General features: G+C 33.0%; 1 protein-coding gene across 1 annotated transcript in view; it reads right to left on the bottom strand.

Moving 5' to 3' along the window:
- The window catches only part of PDGFC (platelet derived growth factor C), a 231,621-nt gene that overhangs the window by 58,886 nt on the left and 146,759 nt on the right, over positions 1 to 25,976 (bottom strand). The window contains exon 3 of the mRNA XM_044682195.1: positions 12,982 to 13,162. Within this exon, the coding sequence (XP_044538130.1) occupies positions 12,982 to 13,162 (181 nt within the window). The remainder of the gene's footprint in view (positions 1 to 12,981; positions 13,163 to 25,976) is intronic.

The raw sequence follows: 25,976 nt of genomic DNA, 5'->3' as shown, positions 1-25,976 counted from the left end.
TAGAGAGAGAGATAGAGAGAGAGAGAGAGAGAGAGAGAGAGAGAGAGATATTATATAAAATAGATATAACACCACAAAGAGAACCCTCCTTTTATAGTCACTTTGTCAAATCCCAGTTGGATTAGTGTGTACCCTAGTTTCTCAGAGAATGATTATTGCTATACTTTCAGCAATCTGTCAGATAGTTCCAAGGATTTGGGTTCCTAGTACTTTTGTGCATGAGCCCCTAGTAGTGTGTTCCATATAGTTTATCAACCACACCTCAATTAACTTTTAGCAAAAGCATTTAAATGAGTAAGAAGGTAGGTATGCAAGTAGTTAAAAAAAGAGTGAGTACAAATAAATCCCCCATTGTGCAAGCTATTCTCCAACTCCACATGCACACAAAGTTCCCTGGGGAGAATGGGCTCTAAATTAGTGGACAATAATGCCAAAACACATGCACAGATAATTCATGAGTCGAACTAAAGGTTCATAATTCCTGGTTACTTAGCACTGCTTTTCTACTTTTATGGAATCCTCATCAGGGTAAGGTGGAACATCAGTGAAGAATAAGTAGATCCATTGGGCTGTCTAAAAGGAAGACTTTTTGAGAAAATCTAGGAATGTTCCTTGACCAACAAGCTAGCTTCTCATTGAACATGGATGAATTGGCTAGCTGTTTGTATGCCTAATCCTTTCAGTCAATCATAAAATATTTCCTATGTTACATCATCTATCTTTATCTGATCCTTTAGAATTGAGGATGTATTTACTTTTCATTTACATTCTTTACATATTGATTCTACCCAGTCATTTGGGGCCTTTTGTGGTTATGTTCTTGGAGGTATGTTTGTGTGGGGAGTGAAACTCTATCCTTATACTGTCCTCAGAGTTAAATATTTGCTGTCCCTAGAAAGCTGACTGAAGTGCTTTTTGCAAAGTCCACTGAACCTGTTTCTGGAGAGCTCTCCAATGAGGAAGCTGGGCAAAGGGCTGTTTCAAGAACTGTCCTTTGCTAATACATTCTCAAGAAGAAAAGTCCATGTGACATTCATAAACACACCCATAAACCCACAGCATTATTCCATAAAGATATGAAATTCCCATAGGCTAGAAGTCTGCACTTAGACCCAACATTGCACATGACTGCAGAACTTAAAAATCTTTTTACAAAATTCTCATATATTACTTCTTCTTTTAATTCTTACAAAAAGTCTTTCAATGACAAAGAAAAGAAAGGAGGGAAAGTAAGCTTTCCATCTTAGAAACAAATCCTGATACCTAGAGAGCATTAAGAACATGTAGAGCTTTCCCTGAAAATATTAAGGAACAGGGTCAACTAGAAGTCCTTAGCTTTAGATGAGAAACCAAATTATCATGGGTGAAGAGTCTTCCATGCTTCTCTTTGGCATTTAGGGCATCCCCAGTAAAATTCCAGACATAAATCTCCTCTCGTCTCTGTAGTGTGTGTGTGTGTGTGTGTGTGTATATATATATATATATGGCACCTTAAATTTTCCAGTAAATATCTCTGCTGATACATTTGGGCAATACAGAAGAATTTCCAACTCATTCCTCTACTTGACAAATAGGTTAATTTAAAAAGGAAATAAATTCATAAAAGTTCCATAGAGGGGCAAGGCTCCCAAATTAGGATTAAACACTTGGGATTAATTACTTAGGGTTTTTATGCCAGCAGGAAATATTTATTCTATGGACCATAGTAATAAGGCAAGTAGTTTAGATTTGAATAAAAGGGAAAAAATGTAGGGGGAAAATTAAAATTATGTACTCTAGGTGAACAGGGCAACAATATTTTAAGGGAACAAAAGTCTATAATGATCTTTACTTCCATTCTTGTAATTTTTGTAAATTGTAATGATTGTAAAATTGTTACAGGATTACAAGAGAAATTCATATGTAAGTATGCAGGAAAATAGAATTTACAACTTCTGGTTGGTGAAAGTCCTTTTATCATTCTGTAAAGTCCAAATGAATTGGCCATTAGACAGTCTCTTGTTGAGCTTGTTGTATAGTTGGTACTCTTTTCTTTCTTTTTTTTCTTAAAGTATTATGATCTTAGAAGTTACTATATTCTATATTGACTGTCTTACCATAATCTTTGAAAATGGCCAATATCATTCTAGCTACTTCTGGTAAATCTCCAGTTGCCACTACAGTGGCAAGGAGTCAGATCAATAGCTTTGTGACAGCTATCATCTTTCCCTTTCCCAGTATCCATACAAGAGCAATAGCAGTAGAGGGATGGTCAATGGCAGTGGTGGATGATCCACAGTGTGTGATTAGGAGGATTGCTATGGCCTTGACAAAAAAAATGTTCAAACTAGGGTTCTATTTTGTAAGTGCTGAATTTGAGAGCTTTAAGTAACACCCATTTGGAACAATCTTATAGTCACTTTGAGAAATGACACTGAAGCCAGTGAGAATAACTAGGAAAGGATATATACATAGAGATAACAATTAAACCAATAGGAACTGATGAGGTCCTCAAGTAAGGAAAAAAAGAAAGAAGAGTAAGAAAAGGGCAGACCCTTCTCTGACCTACAGTGGTTAGCAGAATTCTGTAAGAAACAGAAATTAGAAGACATACATTGATGGACCTGTCATCCTTCTTTGTATGTAGCTTGATAAAATTCACAAATATGCAATGGTGCATAAACAGATGCAATGTGTACAAAAATAAAATCCTAATATTATTCTCTTATTTGTAAAACCACACCAAGGCAAGATAAGAGGCATTCATGTACATTTCCTAATGGGGAGAATTAAGCTTTAAGAAAAACATTCTGGGAATGAAAATACTACAAATTTATTCAAGATAATTTCCTTCTTATTTTTTCCGTCATTTTTTGAGAGAAGTGCTTTGAAAATAAATTTCACTTAAAAGTCATGTACAAAAAATGAGACTGATTTTTACAGTCAACTCTATGAAAAGATAGTTTTAACAATAAGAAATAGCCCTAAAGTCCAATCAAACAACAAAGGAAACACAATACAAATTAAATGGGAAAATGTTATATTTGTTATTGTAAAATGAACTTAGCACTTGTGGCTAGCGTACATGAAGGGCTTGTTTTACCCTGGTAGAATTAAATGGATAAAACCATTGCTTTTGAGATATTTGTCACTGTCTGTTTCCAACAGATGGCATAAATAAATATACAGAGTTTAAGCTACAAAGAAGTATATGACAAAGAATAAATTTCAGCAACCCAAATGAATCCCTATCTCATCCCTTACTCTACCTGTTCCTGAATACAGGCAGGAGCCCAGCCAAAGGTCACACTTCCAACATTTCCACATTGAAAAACTGATGAGCTAATTTTTCTCATGAAAGGGTAGAATTCATCCATTTAAACCTCACAGTAGATTTAAAATGGATAAATCTTCTGCCTTAGGCATCCTGTGTGCTACCCTATGACTGACGTGAACTTAACTTACAGATTAGTGAACTGCAAAATGTTATATCTGGGGGGTAAACTGCGGCATAAAGAAAACGTGCCAACCTTTCAAAGGTTGCTGATGACAGAGATGTAGTGCTTTGTTATTTATGATCACTCCTTAAATTCTTTCTGAAAGACTAAGGAACATATTCTGTACTTCTGTGAAAAGGCATTATAGGAAAACAAAACAAAAACCCTCTCGTCTAGAAGTTTAAGTTACTATGGCTTTCACTTTGGTCATATCCCTAAAATAGGTATGTGACTGAACGATTCAGTTAAGCTAAGTATTGTGCTACAAAATGAAGGACTTGTACTAAATAATCTCTAAGGTTCCTTCTAGCTTTAATATTCAATAACTCTATGATATGTAGAAGTTTGGACCATTATATGAATAAATGAGAAGGTAATGAAGTGATGGGCATTATGAGAAAAAGAATGTACGCCAAACTGTCAGTAATGATAATCGACAACCTAAGAATATTTGGAAACCAAAGAAATCTATCTTAAAATTTTTAAAATATGAACTGCATACATTTTTCTAAGAGATAATTTACTAAAATAATAATCACTTAGTCATTTTTGGTCAGGCAATTTAGGGGCTCCTCAAGCTAACTGTAAATTTAAATATAACCTAGGTTCTAAGAAAATTCCTCCCTGAGAAGTTAAATAGAGGATAGGTCAGACCGTCAGTGTACCCTAAAAATACAAAAGCCACCAATGGATCATCAACTCAGGCTCTTATTCATTTTGGTCAAAGAACCACTAAGAGAATAAATTTTCCATTGGTATCCTTTATTTCTCTCCCTTTCTCACCCATGTAGTTATTCCTATTCTCTTTGTATTTTATATATATATACATACACACACACACACACACACACACACACACACACATATATATATATACATATATACATATATATGCATATTTAGAGAGAGGGAGATAAGAGAGAGAGGCATCTATATATGTATAGTAATAGTCACATCTTCCTTCCTTTTCATTTTATTTTATTTTATTTTTTACTTTTGGTAGTGTAATGATATAGCACTTAGGCTATATATCTGTAATCTTTAACTTGAGCTACAAAGCCAATTATTTTTATTTTGAAATCACACAAATCTTCAGTGAGATGGTGTATATGATTAAATTCATCACAGGAAATATGCAACAGACAACTTACACATCTAGCAAATGATTAAATTCAAAAATAATTTATTAGGTACCTAATAATTTGTTGGTTACAAAGCACCAAACAAAAACAAATAAGTAGAAGACTCCCTCTCTTCAAGAAGTTTATATTCTATTACATCCATATATCTACTACATGTATCTCTGATTCTTAAGAGATTATAGTATTAAAAGATTTTTAGTCATGACCAATCACTAAGAGAACACCTGTGTTAAGAGGAATCATAGAGTAAGAAGTACAAGGGGTCACAGAGGTTGTCTTGTCTGGTTACTTTATTTTACATATGAAAAATTGGAAGTCCATGGAGGCTAAATGACTTGCTTATGATCAAAAAAGTAGCAAGCATTAGAAAATGGTATTTGAAGCCAGATCTTCTGATTCCAAAGCCAATGTTCTTTCCAGTGTACCATGCAAATTGGAGAAAAGCTTGGTCACTACAAAATTCCATATATGTTATCTTATCTGCAATTTTTTCCCATTCAATTCCAGCCCAACAACCTGTGTCCCTTTACACAATGAAAATAAGTGAGTTCACTATCTTGGTAAGTATATATATATATATATATGACAATGAACTCACTGATCTTCCAGCTGAGTGTCTCAGTCTAGACAATAAGTACTGTTCATTCATTTCGATTTTTTTCTCTGCAATTGTTAGACCAATCTCTTTTTAGCTATTTTGCTTATCCCAGAAAAGATTCTATAGCATTCTGATGTTTGATGTAATCAGGATGATTTCATTCACAATTAAGATCACCTGGAGAGCCTCATGACCTCTCTTGTACTTATTCCCAGTCTAAGATATCCTCCATGACAGTGGAAAGCACTCATATTCCATTTTATGTCACACCTGACATTCATAATCAATTAGATTCCCAGATCCAGAGATATATGAGTACCCACCAGGGAACGGGTCAGAAGACATCTTGCCCAACCTCCTCATTTCAAATATAATGAAGCTGAAATCCACAGGAATTAAGACACACTCCAGAGGCCAAACATACAATAATTGTCAGAAGGTCAATTATATTTTTTTTTAAATCCTAAACCACTTATTCCAGAATCAGTGATATAATCATGATTGAAAAATTTATCTCCAGGGTGGCATTTATCATGAAAGCTCAAATCATCTTAACAAATTCATAGAAATATTTTTAGAGGAATATCATTAAGGCTCTGTTTTGTTGTAAAGAGGTAATAAATGTATTTTTATAAACAACAAACACTGAATATAGAATAATCTGTTCTCTGTAAGAGTTATATCATTATATAATATAGTATTCTTATGTAATAAATTAGTGGCCTATTAAAATGATTTGTAAAAGCTTGACTTTTCCTTTTAAATATTTGTAGCAAAGGTATACATATGTTTATAAACTATATTCATGAAGATTTTTTAAAATTGTGACCATAAGAATAGAATCAGTCATTATATCCCCATAATCATCTTTTAGGACTAATCGTATTTTTTTTTTACCCATTCCTTGGATATCTTTCCTTTCCAGAAATATCCTATAAAGCAATCCTTCAATATTTTCAAGATTGCACCACAACTACAAATATCTTCAGTTTTCTCAAAATCCAGCCTTTCTTGTTGACTTTGTCTGAAAACTCTTTTCATCTCTGTCTTATAGCAGCAATCGAGGACAGGCATTTTAGGGTCCAAACATGATTCCACCTTCTTTGATGTTGAAAGTGTAGTATTTATAGAAACAATGATAAATGCATTCCATATTAAAATCTATTTGTTGTTTTCCTACCATTTTTATCTATAAAAGCTATTGGGACAATGTGACTCATTTGTGTTACACATAAAATTTTCTTTAGACTTGTTTTTTTCCATTGCTTTCCCTTAGTTTATACGGTCATGTTGTCCATAATCTTCCATCCTCTTTTCATGTCATTAGAAAATAAATCTGTATTCTAAACTGGCACTAATTTCTCCATTTGGAGTCTTTCTTTAACTCTATATGAATCTCAATATGGGGAGAGAGAGAAGATAAGCATTTATCAATTATCTATTATGACTCAGACATTGTTCTAAATATATATATACATATATATATATATAAATTTTGTCTTATCCTCTCAACAACCTGGGATGTTAGGTCCTATTATTAATCCCCTTTTACAGTTAAGGAAAAGAAATGGACAGAAGTTAGGCAACTTGACAAGGTCATATAACTTGTAAGAATCTCAGATAGTTTTCAAACTGACTTCTTCCCAAATCCAAGTCCACAGTTCTATTCACTGCACCACCTAGAAGCTTATCAGTGAACCATTCAAGGTATCCTAGTAACTACAATTTCTAGGACTCCTTGGCCCCATCTTATATAGAGTTTTAAATACTTGTATTATATATCATAGAACTGATATGTAGACATTCTTGCCATTTCACAGGGAGTTATCTGAGACTGCCTATGTGTAAAGTGTTATTTAATTGTTGTTGTTCAATAGTTTCAGTTGTGTTTGGCTCTTCATAACCCCATTTGTGGTTTCCTTGGCAGATATTAGTGTGTTTTGCCATTCCCTTCTCCAGCAAATTTTACAGATGAGGAAACTGAGACAAATAGCATTAAGTAATTTGTCTAGGGACAAAAAGCTAGTAAGTATCTGAGGCCAGATTTGAATTCAGGAACATGAGTCACTCTGACTCCAAGTCTGGCAAACAAAGTGTTGTGCCATCTCGTTGCCTTGCTACTTAATAACCATATACTTATAGATTCAAGATATATTAAGATAGATAATACATAAACAAAAAGATATTATATTCTGAGAATGGAAACAAAAAGTAACTAACAGTAATGCTAACTTTTGTCCAAGATTTGCCTCTCTATGGCAGTGATTCCCAAAGTGGGCGCTACCGCCCCCTGGTGGGTGCTGCAGTGATCCAGGAAAGCAGTGATGGCCACGGGTGCATTTATCTTTCCTATTAATTGCTATTAAAATTTAAAAAAAAATTAATTTCCAGGAAGCTATTTTTTCTGGAAAGGGGGTGGTAGGCCAAAAAAGTTTGGGAACCACTGATCTATGGTTACTTTATTTCTCCAAATCAATTTCATTCCATTCAGCCTATATGTATCTATTGTGTGCTAAGCATCAGTAATATCTTATATTTGTCTAGTTCTTCATAACTTTCCAAGTACTTTTATATGCATGACACTTTTTCTAACTAAAAAAAACCTTATTTTTGGGTAGGTTTGGTCTGGAATGAATAAGATATAATTATGATGTGAAGACAAAAGACATTAGATAAAATATATTTTTTCTGTTTCTATTGTTGTCTTTTTTTTAACATTACTATAATTTCCCTTAGTATTCCTCTCCCAGAAATCTGTTCTGTAGAACAAATAGTATTTTTAAAGACAAAAGGAAAAGAAAGGAAAGAAATCGGAATATCTGATTGATATGCTTCCCCAAGTATGAAAATGCATGAAATGTATAAAGCTTTTGGTACCCTACCTATATGTAGTGGCTATATCTTCTCATATTTCCTTTTGAGTCATATTTGTTCATTACACTTTCCACTTTTGATATTTTTGTGGTTGTTCTTTGTTTATACATTGTTGTGGTCATCTGTGCATTGTTTTATTATCTACTTTAATCTGTATCAATTCATGGAGAGCTTTTACTGCTTCTCCATATTCATCATATTCTTTATTTCTTGTAACACAGTAATGTTCTATTATATTCATAAATCACAGTTAGTTTAGACATTCCCCAATTATGATGCATTTACTTTGTTCCTAATTTTAAAAAACTGCTGATATAAATGTTTTGCTATATTTGGATTATTTCTATTTCATCAATTACTTCTTTGGGTATAAATCTAGTAATGGAATATTTGGATAAAAAAGTATGGATATTTTAGTGACTTTTTAAAAATAATTCCAAACTACTTTCCAAAATGGCCATGTCGATTCATGGATACAGCATAAATTCACTTATGTGTCAATCTTCCCAAAACCCCCTGAACTGACTTCTCACATCATCTTTTTTGTCAATTTTCAGAGTTTGAGATAAAATTGTAGGATTATTTTGATTTTCATCTCTTCTACAATTAATGATTTGGATAATTTTTGAATAGTGTTGTCAAGGTTTTAAATTATTGTGAGAACTATTTGTTTATATCATTTTGATACAAAGAATACCCCATGCCCATTTGATTACTTCCCTTTTTTTCCCTGGGTACAATTAATTTGATTTCTACAGAAACATAATAGTATAATTAATTCAGTTATATGCACTATTTTTTGGAATTGCTTATATCATCTGTTTGGTTAAGAATACATATTATATTCTATAATGGTGGGAGGTATGTGGTAAATTTTTTATGGTATGACTTTTAATGTGAAGAACATGTGCCATTTAAAACATATTTTATAAAATGGGGTAAGTTGTTGGTTTTAGGCTAATTTCTGTTAATTACTTTCTGGTTTTTCCCAGTTTTTAACAAACAGGGAATTATTTTCTGTTTCTGGCTTATCAAACTAGGTTTACTAGGTTACTAAGTTTTATTGCTTCTGATTTTCCTTTATCTAGTCTGTACCACCCCTGGTTTACTGTTCTCCTTTTTAACCAATAAGAAAAGATTTTAATAACTGATGCATTACAATTTAGTTAGAAGTCTGAAAGTACTATTATTTTCATCCTAGATTTTCCATTATTTTCCTTGATATTTTAAGTCTTCTATTTTTCCAAATGAAAAATTTTCATCAACTTTTATAAATATCCATTTGGTAATTTGATTGGCATATCACTAAAACTGCAAATTAAAATTTATTACATTTTCATAACAGCTATGAGCACCGAGTATTTTTTTGGTATGTTTTTCTTTATTTTTTAAAGTATGAACAAATAATAAAAGAGAGCTATTAATGAAGACCAGAAAATTTCCAAACTCTATGAAGCTAAGTTGGAGAAATGAGAAACTTCACATTCCAGGAGAGATCTATTTACACATTCAGTAGAAATTAGTGCATGTCAAACTATGTTTCAAATACTATTTATTCTTTCTTACTAAACTTTTAAAAAATAGGGTTTATTGGAACTAGAAGGAAAACATTTCCTTTTTCTTAGGAGATTCATTGGATCTACATCAAGGATTCTCATGGATTATGCTTTCTAGTCAATGTTCATCATTAATGTAATTTATCATATTTCAAAGGACAGTTTTTATTTCACAATTTTCTTTGTTATTTCTTTAGATAAAATATAGTGTTTTGGATTCCATCTTAACCATCTATGTATCATTATTATTTGCATATTTGAATGCATTAGTGTGGCCTTTATCACCAAAATTTCTATTTGTCTTTGATATATTAGAATTTAAAGGAAACAATTCTGATCATCTTAAGGGAGTTTTTATACTTGAAGAAATTGCAAAATTGGTATGAGGCCTTTTATTATGTTAAGAATAAGCAATTGGATTAATTGAATTTATTATAGCACTTTGTACTGGGGGATTGGCATTTACTTTATTGTGGATCACATAAGTTATAGAGAGGATAAATAAAATATTTTTCACTAAGTCAATTCTGAGAGAAAAAAATAGGTATAGAGGCTATAATTAAAACAATGGATAGCACCCTTATTTCATATGTCAGATCATTTTCCTTAATAAAATGTCAACTTGGTAGCAAAAAAAAAAAAAAAAAAAAAAAACACTATCCAAGAATAGGTAACTAAGCCCCCATTACTTTTCCATAAAACTTATGCATTTTGTGAATTTATTCTGCGATAACTTAAATATCCCATTTAGGTATACTCTAGATAATGATAATGAGTTTCAAATTTTGAAAATAAAATCTCCTAAGAATCAAAATTTATTCATGATAGTAACTAGAATGGTCAAGCTCTGCCATTTTTGATATTGTTAACTGATGTTCAGTCTGTTTTGTTCCAAGATGAAATTTTTTGATGTCTGCATGGACTATAGCTGAAAAAAGAAATGATCTTGTTAATACACAATGATCAATCTTGGGTTTATCTTTGGCCAGCATTAGCCAACTTCATAACTTCCTGGAATCAGAAAATCACATGTGATTCCTTGATCTAGATATGAAAGGAATCTTAGGAGTCACATGATCAGATCTTTTATTTTATACATCAGATGAGATCTCGAACAATTAATTGGCCAGCCCAAGGTTGCAGAGATAGCAAAAAAAAAAAAAAAAAAAAAAAAAAAAAAATGAATCCAGATCTTCTCATTCCAGATTTGACTGTCCTAAATGTTCCCTTAATGTATCTAATTAGCATTTTATATCTAAACACAATCAAAGAATTCCTCAAATATTTTTCTTTAAAATTCTTCTCTTTGTCTCAAATATATATCACTGTTATGTAAGATTATTAAGTTATCAGAAATAAGTAGGCAAATTTTATTTAGGAACTCCAGGACAATGATGGAGATTCTATACTGATACATTAGAATTATCAAGACATGGTCAAATGTTTTACTAAAACTATGCTACAAACACTCTCAATAATGCACAAGTCCACTTTTTAGCCTTTATAGTATCAACATAAAATATAAGTTTAAAAGTCCCCACCTAAAGATCTACTCTGATACCTCATGAGGGTAGGTTTTCAAAATCCATATAAGAAAAAGGTAAACTTTGGAAGAGAAAGAGGCTGAAAATACAGAACAATTAAAAAAAAACAAAAAACAACTAAATGTTCGGAAACAATAATGGCATCAGAGGACTGATCACCATGTTATTCATTTCTCCTTCCTCCCATTGCCAACACATGAAATGGCCTACTAAGGTGTGGCTGTGGATGAAATCTGACATGATGGATGGAATATGCACACTAAGGAAGTCACTTATCCTTGAAAAAAACAGGGAAAGGCAGCTGGGTAGCTCAGTGGAGTGAGAGTCAGGCCTAGAGACAGGAGGTCCTAGGTTCAAACCCGGCCTCAGCCACTTCCCAGCTGTGTGACCCTGGGCAAGTCACTTGACCCCCATTGCCCACCCTTACCAATCTTCCACCTATGAGACAATACACCAAAGTACAAGGGTAAAAAAAAAAAAAAAAACAGGGAAGTTTGAGATCCTCTCAGAGATTGTTAAACACACATATCTGGACCACTTTAAAATTTTGATGATATAATTTGACAAATGCAGGTACCAACAAATAAGATCCTAACTCTTCCATTACTTAGCAAACAGTAGATTTACTCTGTGTGTGTGTGTGTGTGTGTGTGTGTCCGTGTGTCCCAGTACTGATTTTCTGGCTTTGTTCTACTGTAGAGTTTTAAACATAAATTGAAGTTTATATTTGAAAACAGCGTGGAGGGAAATTTATTTTCCTCAATACTTTTTAAAAGACAAAATAAGCTTTAAGAAATATACCAGGAACAACACAGGACCACAAAAAAGAAGGAAAGTGCTCATGCACAAGCGCACACATGCACACACACACACACACACACTATCAAAAACAGGAGGCTCAAGTCTGAAATTAATTCATATCACTTGTTTAGAGATTACAGACTCTGATAACATACCTAGATTCAAGTCTGTTTGGATCAATTACTTGCTTTGTCAATTTGGTCAAATCAAATTACTTCTCTGAGACTTATTTTCTCATTTGTAAAATGATAATAATCCTACTTCCACTCCTGAACTCAGGGTGTTGCTATGAGCATAGTCAGTAAATTGTAAAGCAGTAAAATGAGGCTGCAGGGATGAGAGAGAGAATCAGAAGATTCAGACTAAGTAAATCCTGGCTTGGGCCCTTAGCTATTGCTTAAAACTCTTGGAGAGTTGGACAATAATTCTTAAACAAACCCATTCCATAGGATTAGAGTAAAGAAAGTGGTTCACAAACTGAAAAGTACAATAGAAATGTGAGTTTTTGCTACCAGAAATTTACAAAATAATGTGTAATTATTCTCATCTTCCCTCCAGGGGAAATGTGGGTTTTTCTAAGTTGTTTCTTACCAACTCTGAAATGCCATCTTTTTTCAAATGGACAGCAGACTCACTGGTTTTCCACATTTTTAAATTGTTTTTAAATTTGGGGGTCCCACCTTCACCTACATTCTTTTCAAATGGTAGTAAAAATAATCTTTCTTGCTGCAATAAAATTCTATTTATCAATGTTCCTACATGTAATGATTCTTTCCATGCTGTCCAAATCAAAGTTATCCACAAAAACCACAATGGCATTTAAGAAGTGTAGAGAACAGTAACTATAGCACAAATAAGGAAAGGTCTATAGTTTTTTTAACATTAGAAATCATTAAGTGATTTAGCTTAATTGCTTAAGGGCCACCTTAAAACCAAGCCTACCCACTCCCTTTCCCCTTAAGAAATAAGCCCTGAAATTACATTACTTACAGGCGTAAGAAGGGTATAATGAATGCAGAACCCAGGTTCAGAAGGAAAGTATTCATCAGAGACAAATCTTATCCTGATTTGATTTCCTTTGGAGATTTGTTTCCCTGGGACAGTGCTGGAGCCACACCATCGTCCTAAAATAGTCCCATCACTGGGCTCCTCAATTTCTACAAAGTCATACCTGTAAAGAGAAAAAAAAAGAAAATTGACATGTGCACTACATGACTTTGGCAATATTAATTCACAACTTTGAAAGCTAAAAACTCTGTTACCAAAACTATGAGCTAATCCTAATTTCTACTACTAGGTTAAACACAAAGTTACATATTCCAAAAAAGGAAACACTGAAGATGAGTTTACATTGAAGGGGAAAAAAATATGAGTCTATGCTCTCGACTTTTTGAACTTGGCTGCTTACGAGGACCAAATTTAGCAAATGTTTGCCAACTCTCTACTTTGCTCTTTTGTAGGAAGATATAATAACCCAGCCCATCCTTAATTCTTGTTTTCTATGTGACCATCTGATGCTGATAATCTTACCCCGGCTACTTTTCTAATCTTATTTCCTCCTGTCTTTAAACATATTCTTTGTCACAATCGGCTAGTCTATACAATGTTTCCCCAAATGACTTTATACCACATTTTACAGTTCATTATTGAAAGACTCATCCCTCTGATCTGAACCATGACCTTTGTCATTATCTCTTCATAATCCTACCCACACATCCATTAAGGACCAATTTAAACTCTCCAACCAAAAGGGATTTTTCCCTTGCTTAAAATCTGAGTTTACTACATGTGCTTGCTCATTTAACAATCATATACTATTGTGTGTGTGTGTGTGTATATATATGTGCAAGCACAAATACATACACATGGATATGTATGCACACACACACATATATACGTATATGATCAGAAGAATACTGAAATCCAGACTAGATATTAAAGATCACAAAGTTCAATCACTCATTTTACAAATGATAAGGCTGAGAAACCATCAGTTGAACAAGTGCCTAATATGTGCCAGTGACTGTGTTAAGTACTAGATAGTGTGAGTGACTTGCCCAACATGCAAAAGAAAGAAGTAAAATCAATTACTCATAAAGCATTTTATTAAATGTGAGAACAGATAAAAATGAAACAATATCTTTCCTCAAGAAGCTTTTTGTGTATGTGAGATAATTTGTATGCACATGAGTATATACAAAAATATATACACATTAAGAGCACACAAAGAGATGAAACAAGAAGATAGGGAGTAATGGGAATGAGGCAAGAAAGCTTTTTCTAGGAGTTTGTGACAGAGTCATAGGAGAAGTAGTATTATAGCATGAGGGGATGAAAGGGTCAAGTAAGAGTTTAGATTTTTCTTTTTCTTTTTTCAGGGTATGAGGCTAGGCATTTGTAAAGTAGCTGGGGGGAAAAGAAACATCAAAAAAGAAATTAGAGATTAGATGAGAGAGATATGAACATGGGCACATTTTCCTAGAGGAGACAAGAGGGAACATGAATAAGCTACATGTAGAGGTTGGTCTTAACAACTAGAGTTAACTATCAAAGGCCGAGAACAACAGGAAAGAACAAGGAATGATTTCAAAGGAAAGGAGAGTCATGATTCAAATCTAGGTATTATGGATGCTAACTTCATTGTCCTTTTCACTAAAACCATTCATAATGTAATCTCCACAATGTCAAATTTACATTTTTCTGTATTCCTAAAATAATAACAATCCAGCAAAATAATTTATGTCATTGAGGATTGCATAAAATGCTTACTGATTGGTTGGGGAGAGAGGAAAGTTTCAAGATTAGAACTAAATAAGACTCTTCCAGCCTATATAACAGGTCACAAATTGAGATTTCTTTAACCATAGTATAGAAAGGATATTTTACCAAGCATAAAGTAAGATTTTGCGTTGATATATTGTCTCCACATAGAAATGAATCTAGACTCCCAGGGTAGTGAGACATCTGCAAAGACTGTGGTAGACCCACCAGTGGCATTTCTTATGCCTGTAGGTGACTGGAATTCAGTTCAAGAAGCATAAGCTTTAACCCCTGGACCAATCAAGCCTTTGGGAAAGTTTACTTGTTTTTTAGGGGAAATTAAAGCAAACTAACACAACTAGTCTGGCCAATATGTCAGGGACCAAGGGAAGAAGTGCTTTTTATCATAGAAGGCTTCATAGTAATTATCTGCTGAATTTTTACTTTCTAGTTTAATTGGAATGACCTAAAATTACAGCAATTAAAAGGACTGGTAAGAATATAATATGTAAACATAATTTTTTCCTGCCTGTGAAAATCCTGGTCATGAAAGTTGAGCTAATTCTAACTTCTGCTAGATTAAATATTCAAGCAAAATAACTCATTGTTCCTACAGGTAAGAAGATCAGAAGTATAAATAAGTGAAAAGTGAATTTATCATATTATATAGCAAAGTGTCAAATATTGAAGCTTGCTATTATAATTATTTTAAGACTTTGGAGACCAGGGCGTGGCAAAAAAAGGGATAAGAGGAAGTAATTAGAAAATATTTAAGTACACACTGATTTGAAAAAACACTATCAATTGCTACCTTTATCTATGAGTAGTCTCCATATTTTAGATTAATTACAAGTACAAGGCTTCTATTCATAAATTTGCTGTTTGTTCTGAACTTGGCTGGTAAACCTAGCCTAATGCTGAGTTCTAATCCTAAACCTGAGTGCTCATTAGTTTAAGGAGAACGAATTTCAGATATGACTAATTACTTGTATCCAGACATAATTTCCTAAAGTTTTCTAATAAAGTTTCTCAAAAAAAAATTGAACCACTATTTTTTCCTAGAAAAAATTTCTTGAGAATTGTAGAAATCAGTTGGAAACTGAAAGAAAAACTCAAAACGTTATTGTAGTCTGTTGTTTTCTTTTGTAATGTTTCAACCTAGCACAATCCTTAAGAACATACATACACATTATTCTTCAGAATTGATAAAAAGGTGTTTCTCTGTGTAAGCAAAACTTGAGATTGTAAATGTGGTTTGCGATTAAAATCTTCTCCAAGGAACAAACAGTACTAACCTATGATGTAACTAACACTCAGATATAAAAGACAAATTCTTCCAAATAAGTCAAGCAATGTTTAATGTGTAAATTATTACTTTATAACAATTTTCTACTAAAGTTGTACTATTTTTTCTTTTCTACTCTTGGTAAACTTAATCTTTATAACGATTCCCAGATCTCTAGCTAGAGACAGCTGGCAATAAATTCTTATGTTACATGTTCGTGCAAGTCTGCCTTATGCATTTATTATCTCTGCTTAAAGCACCAGTATAGTTTTATATTTCATTAAAAATAAATTATATCAAAATAATCATTACAGGACTACTATGCACTTTGATTTTAAATATTAGTTGAATTCAATTGATGCTCCTAATTGCCTAGTCACAAATCATGGATTTGATGATATGCCAAATCAAGTCATAGGATAACCATCTAATTCCTAAATTCATTCATCCACTATACCATTAATATTTTTAAAGTCAAAGTTATAAACAAAAGGATGCACATAGAATGTAAAATACTAAATACACTTTCATGTATAATCTGTCTCCCTTTTTCAGGTTAAAGCATGAAGGATTCCCCCTCTCTTATTTCCACTATAATAAAGCAACAAGGAAATGAATTGTTCACTTTTAGGAATATGTCATTGAAAATTCTAATTGTTAAACTGGTTAATATGTTCAATTTTAGTTTATAAGTATGATATTCCTACCTGTAAACCTGAAAGCATAACCCTACCAAATGCAGGTTAGAGGGATATCTCTCTACCTATAAAGTCTGCCCTTTTGCTTACCTTTGATGTTTGATCTTATGAAAGAAAAAGAAATCACTTGCCTAGACTTGATTCTTCCATGATCTTGGATGTTATATACAGATCACCAGAAAAAAAAGTCAAATTTGTACTCATTATTTGATTTAGTACTTCTTCACAATTACTCCTAGAGTTAGCTCCTACAAAACCTGTAATGTGGCATGTAATGGTGAGAATTTGAAGAAAAACCTGGAAACTTGTTTTGGGTGAAATGGTATGAAACAATCAAGGCCCAAACTAAGGGAAACAATCATCAAAGATATTTACATAGGCCAGCACACTAGAAAAGGGAAGCAATAAAACCTTCTGATACTTGACACACAAATGTGAAAACAGAAAACACTATCACCCTTAAAACCAGAAAACTCCACTTCCCCAGGTGACTATTCTGAAGTCTCTGTAATCCTTATAATACACTCTCAGGTATTATATTCCAGTGTGCACAATTGCCCAAATCACTATTTAAAGGATTTACTAAACCTGTTTTATGAGCCAATCAAACATAACTTTCTCACGGCAACATGATACAGTACATACAGCACTAAGTAGTTTATAATGATTACTCCCTTTCTCTAACATCTCCCTGGGGACCTATAGAGGATTTATGTTCTTTTATGTTCAACAAACAAGTCTGGTGTTGTAGACACAATTTTGGTTCTCATGTGGGAATTTAAAAGCAATGAGGGCAGTTTTCTCGGTCTTAAGTAGAATCACAAGGAGTATTCAAGAAAAATAAATTCACCACTGATAAAAACAAGAATCCCCAGGCAACCTGCCTGCCTCATAAAAATAAACCAATCTCTCAAAATGGGCTCTTTCTAGTCTCACTAAAATCCTGTCAATTAGTTTTATCCACATGAGTTATCTGAGCTGACAGCTCTGTGAAAACCTGTCGACAGGTTTAGATGTGGTTCTAGGAAGCCCTAGTGAGGAGAGCGTCTACTGGAGTCTGAACTTGCTGTGAAAGGTAATGAAATAAATAAGATGACTCTTATTCTACAGTACATCAGGCTTATGCTGCCCTGTAGCAGAGTCTAACTCCATGCCTTTATGTGAACTGACTGCAGTTGTAGATCCCTACATACAAAACCTCAATTGTTTGCCACATGCAGAGATTTGTCAATTAAATCTGAGAACAATAAGAGTGACAGCCAATAAATTAGTGCATGTGTTATGAGATACCATAACAATGATTACAACATTAATAAAAGCTTATTATTAAATAAAATCCTTGGTCATGTTTATTCACGTGTTTAACCTTCCACTAGAACAGTACCAAAAATTGATTGTCATAAGTATTTTTTTTAAGATTAGAGCTTCCTGCATCTACATTCTAATATCCAAGAAAAGAGTGGTTTAAGTAGGAAGATTTGTCTACCTACAAATAGGTCAACTGCCTCTGACCAAATTCAAAACGACAGGACCTCAGAGTGGGAAGGGATAATTAATCAATCAAAGTTGAATTAATATAGAAACCATTGAAATTAGTGGTGTCAAATTCAAATAGTAACAAGTGCATATTGACTTGGGAAATCTCATATTTAACATTTTTATGTTTCTAATTTTTCCCCTCCTAGTAGTACATAAAACTAACCAAAGAATAAGAATGAAGTTGAGTTGATGAATAAAATTTTAGATAACTTAAATATGACAGATATCTGGAGAGAATTGAATGGAAACAGAAAGGAGTATACCTTATCTCAGCAACCCATGTGGTACCTTTATAAAAATTGGCCACATATTACAACCCAAAAATATTTATAGTTAATTGTAAAAAGTAGAAATAATAAATGCATCTTTTCCAGATCATATTGCAATAAAAATTGAATTCAATAAGACACAATGGAAACAAAAAGTAAAAACAAATTGGAGACTAACCTAATCTTAAAGAATGAGTGGGTTGAAGAACAAATCACAGAAAAAACAAATAATTTCATTCAAGAGAATGATAATCATTTAGACAATATACCCAACACCCATAGGTTATAGCAAAATCTGTAAAATTAGTGGAAATCTTATATCTCTGAATGCTTACATTAATAAAGGAGAAAAAAATCAATGAATAGGGATTGCAATTAAAAAGTAGAAAAATAACAAATTAATAATTCCTGACTAAACATCAAATTAGCAATCATAAAAATTAAAGATGAGATCAATAAAATTGAATGTCCGAAAAAAAACATTAAATTAATACATAACTCTAGGAGTAGGTTTTATGAAAAAAATCAACAAAATATATAAACTATCAATTAATATGATAAAAAAGGTAGGCAAAAACTGAATCACTAACATTAAAGATGAAAAAGATGACTATGGCAATAATGAAGATGAAATTAAAATAATTATTTGCAGTTATTTTGCTCAATTATAAGGAAACAAATTTAACAATGTAAGTGAAATGGAAGGATCCTTATAAAAAGTAAACTGCCTAGATTATTAGACGAGGAAATAGAATATCTAAGTAAATCTATTTTAGAAAAACAAATTGAACAGGCCATTAATCAACTTCCTAAGGAAAAAAGCAGGAGGACCAGATGGATTCACAAGTGAATTCTATCATTTAAAGATGAACTAATTCCAATAGTAAATACATTATTTGAAATAAAAGGTAAAGGGGGAAGATATATGGCTCAATGGATTGAGAATTAGGCCTAGAGACAGGAACTACTGGGTTCATATCTGTATTCAGGTATTTCAGGCTATATGACTGGAAAAGTATTTTAACTCCTGTTGTCTTTTCCTTATTACTCTTCTTACTTGGAATAGATACACGGCATGGATTCTAAGATGGAAAGAAAAAGTTTGGTTGTTTGTTTTTTTTTCCCAAAAAATTACAGTTTAAGAAGGAGTTCTACTAAACTCTTTTTACAAAACAAATGTGGTGCTGATACCTAAATCAGGGAGAGCAAAAACCAGGAAAGAAAATTATAAATCAATCTCATTGATGAATATAGATGCAAAAATCCTAAATACTACCTAGAAGACTACAACAATGTATCACAATGATTATACATTATGTCCAAAGAGGAATTAACCAGCGTTGCAGGGATAGTATGAGGAAAATCATCAACATAAATAATTTAAAAACATGATTATATCAATAGATGCAGAAAAGCTCTTTGACACAATACAATATTCAATCCTATTTAAAACACTGAAAAGCACATATATATAAATGGATTTTTTCTTAAAATTAAGCTTCTATCCAAAACCATCAACAAGTATTATTCATAATTTGGATAAGCTAGAAGACTTCCCCAAAAGATCAAGAGTGAAACAAGGATGTCCATTATGACTAATATTATTTAACATGGTATTAGAAATGCTAGCAATATCAATCAGAGAAAAAAAGGAAATTGAAGGATTTGTAAAGGGCAAAGAGGTAATAAAACTATCTCTGCAGACAACATGCTGGTATACGTGGAAAATTCTAAAAACTGAACTAAAATGTTAGTTAAAATCATCAATTTTTAATTTTAGCAAAATATCAAGATATAAACTCACATGAACCATTAGCATTTTGATATATTATTAGCAAAGTCCTGAAAGAAGACATAGAAAAAGATACTCCATTTCAAACAACTATAGTTTGAATAAAATACCTGGAAGTATACCTGCCAAAATAAACCTAGGAATTACATGAACAAAATTATAAAACACTTTTTACACAAATGAATTCAGATCTCAAAAATTGGAGAAATATTTATTGTGTATGGAAGAGCAGATATAATATAATTAAAATGATTGTTACCTAAACCAATCTACATATTCAATGCAATTCCAACTAAATTACCAAAACTTATTTTATAAGGCTCAAAAATAATAACAAAATTCCTTAGAACAAGAGATCAAGAATATGAAAAGAATTAATGAAAAAAATGTAAAAGAAAGAGGCCCAGTAGTCAAAGATTTTAAATTGTTTTATAAAGTCATAATTATCAAAACTATCTGGGGTATTAGCTAAGAAAGAGAAAGGTAAATCAGTGGAACTGGACAGACAGACAGACAGACAGTAGGAAATGATTATAGTAACCTTATCCTTGACAAAAGAATAGATCAAGGTTTAGGGGATAAGAAAACACTGGTAAAAATTGTTGGGACAAATAGAAAATAGTTGGGCAGAAACTAGGTATAAACTTGCACCATTCACTAAGATCAAAATGGATACATGATCAAAACATAAAAGGGTATATAATAAGTAAATTAGAAGAACAAGGAACATATTACAGTTAGGATTTATGAAGAGGAGAAGAATTTATGTCAATAAGAGATGGAGAGAAGTGTGAGATATAAAAAAGATAATTTTGAGTACATTAAATTGAAAGGGTTTGTGTAAATAAAACAATTGTTTCCAACATTAGAAGAAAGAGGAAAATTGGTGGGGCAGTGGGGCGGATTACACACAGCCTGTCAGATAGAGGTCTCATATCCAAAATATATAGAGAACTTTGTCATATTTATTAGAATAAGACCAATCACTAATTGATAAATGAGAAAAATATGAACAGACAATTTTTAGGCAAAAAAAAAAATCAAAGCTATATATAGGTATATGAAAATAATGCTCTAAATCACTACTAATTAGAGAAATACAAACCAAAACAATTTTCATATCACCTCACACCCATCAGATAGATTAAAAAGGGCAAAATGACAAATATTGAAGGGGGTGTTGGAATATACTGCTGGGAGAGCTGTGGACTAATCTAACCATTTTGTAGAGCAATTTGGAATTATACCAAAAGAGTTAGAAAATGTGTAGTCCCTCAAACAATGCAATTGGGTCTGTTTCCCAAGGAAATTAAAGAAAAAGGAAGGGCACCTCTATCCCATAAATTTAAAGAAGCTCTCTGTGGTGGCAAAGAATTATAAATTGAAGGGATGCCAGCCAGTTGGAGAATGGCTAAACAAACTGTGGTATATGTTTGTGATGAAATACAGTTTTGTTACATTCTATATTACATGTTACCTTTAAATAATTTTTTCATTAATATATAAATCACATATACATCTGGTACAGTCTGTGGCTAACCAACAAATATGCATTGAGGAATTTACTACCTAACAGGTAATTGTTCATTATTAAATGAACTAAATGGTGGAATAATTAAATTAATTAAATTATAAGCTCCTGTGACCATTATCATACTAGACTAACTGCTTAGGTACCTGCAACAGAGCTATGAGAATGTCCTGAGAGAGTAAAATTTTAGAGATTTAATTGTTGGCTTCTCTTCTCTTATGGAAAACATCTGTTTCTATAAGAACCTCACAGTGAAGCAAGTGCTCAATGATAAATCCATTCTATATTGGATACCTCTGACATGAATCCCAACACATTCTGCCTTTAAAATTTGATAACTTAGTTCCTGGGAGTTTTTTAATGTTATCATCTTTATAGTAGTTCTTAAAAAAATAAAGTTTAAGACCATTTTCTACTGGAAATCTTTCCTGATTCCACTAACTGCTAGTGTCCACATTCCTCTCAAACTACCTGTAGTTAACTATTTTATATTTGTTTTTATTATCTTCATATTGATTCCACTTATACTTAACTTATATTTTTATATATTGTCACCCTAATAGAACATACATTTACTGACATTTTTATGAATCCTTTACTATGCTCATATATTTTCCTTATTTCCTCTCACAGTTTCAGAGATGCAGGGTTGATGGAATAAACTGGGATAAGAGTTTAAGGAACAAAGGCTCCTTTATTATCTTTATCCCAGCTACTCTCCAAATTTCTCCAACCACTATGGCTTCTAGAAACCCAGTAGGACTTTTATATCCACTATCTCACAGTTACTTGCTAGTTGGGACATTATATCTAGTTACAAAGTTTATCTCCAATCGAATAATAATACTGAAAGCCCTAAGTACTTCAGGGATTCTCTTACTTAATCATTTACTGCAACATAATTGTTAATTGCCCATAACCAAAACATTTCCTCAGGAAAATATGGTGAGAATCCTAGAATACTGGAAACTGAAGGAACTTCCAAGACTACAGTCCAACCTTTTCTTTTGTGACACAAGGGAATAGTTCCTCTGAAAACATAACTCATTTGAAAACAAGGGCCTAAAACGAAAGTATCTTAACAACTTTTCTATTATTCCTTCCTCTAATCAACAACCCCTTTTAATTTTGTGAAAGAGGCATTTTGTGTTCTCTTAAAATGTTTCTTTCAGTTAAATCATGTCTAAAAATGCCAAGATAATTTCCTCTTGTTTTAATCATGAGGGAAAAGTGATTTATAATTTTAATTATTCAAGCCTCTTGCAATGTTAGAATAACTATTTCTGCTTATGTCATTTTTATATATCCTCCCTCCTATGAAAAAATAGCACTTCTGCCTTGACCTCTCTCTTCCTTCACGCAACAGCTTTAAGCAATCACCTTCTTTCTGAAACCTTTCCAGATTCCTCCCAAATTCTAGTGACCCCACTTTCAAACTACCTTGTAGTTAATTATATTTATTATCTTAATATATAAATATATGTTGTTTTCTTCAATTGAATGCAAGCTACTTGAGGGTAGGGACTATTTTACTTTTGCCTGTGAATGCCTAGAACCTAGCATAGTGCTTTGCACTCGGTAAGTACATAATAAAACTTCGTGAATTGATGAATTGAATTCAACAAATAAAGATTAATATTCATGAAGCAAAATAAGAAGAAATATTAGGATATGCCTAATTAGGGAAAATTTTAATTGCCTAATTGAAGAATTTGAACTTCCAAGACAAAAGCGAGAGAGAGAGAGAGAGAGAGAGAGAGAGAGAGAGAGAGAGAGAGAGAGAGAGAGAGAGAAAGAGAGATGAATTTGCAAACAGATGGGTTTGCAAACAGAAACTGGTCTCACATACAGAATTTTTTAGATCCCATTCTGGAATGTGAGGACTGCTTAAAAGGCAAAACATGGAGCCTGTTGGTATCTGTTGTTCCTTCCTGTCAGGAGGAGCAGAGAGAAAACTTCCTGTGGCCTGATCTGTCTTTGCCTGAGAGCTGGAGGTTCCTGTGTTCCAGCTATCCTAAGATCCAGAGATCCCGTCCATCCCTGACTGTAAGCTCCTGGTTCCTGAGAGTTTTCCTGACTGTTTATGTGAGAGAGCTGTCAGTACCCAAAGAAACCTGTCTGTGAAGAAGAGGCTTGCGGCCATCTTGGGCCTCTGCCTAATAAGCTGAGCTCATCATGATTTCAAATCCTTTCTATTTCTACTCTGATGAACTTTTACCCTGTCTACAAGTAATATGGAGGACCAGTAAATTAGGCTAGATTAGATAGTGTGGGGATTTTAGTTAGAGTTAGCAGCTTAAGACTTTGAAGATGGTTCTGTGAGGAGCCTATAGGACTTGGGTGGAGAATATTGATTTTAAGATTAGGAACTTCTTTTCCCTGGTGCTCCTCCTTCCTCTTTTACTTGGATATAAAATAAACCTCAGTTATTATTTTATCAAGGGTTCAGAGAGTCAGATAGCATTTTGGCTTACAAATTGACACTCAGGCCTACACAGGCCTGTAGAGCCTCAGCTCATATACCAAGAACAACTTTACAAACTTTTCCATCTATATTATCTACATATTTGAATAGGGAATGATTAAAGATTTCTAATCAGTGAAAAGACATGACTAAATGTTTGCAAAAAGAAAAGTAGTCTATCAGATTTTGGGAGACAAAGATTGGAGATAAGTCCTCTTAGGAAGAGTTCATGAAAATAATAATGAGGTTCTCTTTAAGGAAGATGGCACTGAAAAAAAAAGGAGGTAGATTCCAGAAATACTGAAGATGCTGAAAACCCAAAGACTTAATAATTAATTGTATATTTGGGAGTGGCAGCTGAAAGTTCAAGAAGAAAAATCAAATACAATACCATGGTTTTGTTCATGGAAAGTATCAAATGGAGATACTAACAGTGATGATGTAGTATGATTTTGTAGTAATTTTTTCTCCTACATTTAGGAGAAAAAATAATGAGCTTTAAGAAGTTGGTGTGAAGTAGTAGAAAGGACAATGGCTCTGGGATCAGGTAGGATTGAATTAGAGACCTAACTTTTGTGACCTGGTATGATTCTTAGTCAGTGAGGTGGCTCAATGGATAGAGAGCTGGGCCAGGAGTTGGAAAGATCTGAGCTCAAATCCAGATCAGATAATTATTAGCTATGCAATCCTGGGCAAGTCACTAACCTCTGTTTGCCTTGCGGACAACTAGGTGGCTCAATGAATAGAGCACTAGACCTGAAGTCAGGAAGACAAATTTAAATTTCACCTCAGACGTTTATTACGTGTATGACCCTATGCAAGTTGCTTACCTCTGTTTACCTTAATAAACTGGAGAAGGAAATGCCAAAACACTCTAATATCTATTCCAAGAAAACACCAAATGGGATCATAAAAGAGCCAGACATAACTGAATACCTGAACAACAGTGATTCTGGGCAAGTCTACAGGATGAGTAAATTCATGCAGATAAATTTTACCTTTAAATCCTATGGCATTCCAATGGGATATCAGAGTGACCATATCCTGTAGGCATTCAGAAATGCAAGAGATAGAGATTTTAGAGTTATCTACCTCACAAGTTTCTAACATATGATTTGTGGACTGCAAGTGGTCTACAACACATCCAAGAACAGCCCAAAGGAAGTTAAAATGTAACTGGTGCATGCTTAATAAAATAAAAATCCAACATTAATACATGGTATTCTAAGTCACTGTGTCCCAAGGGGATCCTTAATGTATGGGTCTCGTGTTTCTATTTAAGTTTGAATCTACTGATCTATATAGAGGTGGCAGGTGACAATCTAGTAGCAGAAAAGAATACCAAAGGAAAGAAAGATCATAGGGAGTGAAGAGAAGACCAATTAAAACTAGATCTAAATAACTGAAAAAACATTAATTGCTCATGGGTATGATGAGCTAACATCATAAAAATAATAATCCTACCCAAATTAATGTACTTATTCAGTACCATACCTATCAAACTACCAAAAAAGTTTTTTTTATAGAATTAGAAAAAATATCCAACTGTGTGACCTGGGCAAGTCACTTGACCCCCATTGCGTACCCTTACCACTCTTCCACCTATGAGACAATACACCAAAGTACAAGGGTTAAAAAAAAAAAAAA

This window comes from Gracilinanus agilis, chromosome 6, assembly GCF_016433145.1.
Source record: "Gracilinanus agilis isolate LMUSP501 chromosome 6, AgileGrace, whole genome shotgun sequence".
Taxonomy (NCBI): domain Eukaryota; kingdom Metazoa; phylum Chordata; class Mammalia; order Didelphimorphia; family Didelphidae; genus Gracilinanus; species Gracilinanus agilis.
The sequence above is the reverse complement of the archived record's forward strand: the minus strand, read 5'-3'. Positions and strand labels throughout refer to the sequence as shown.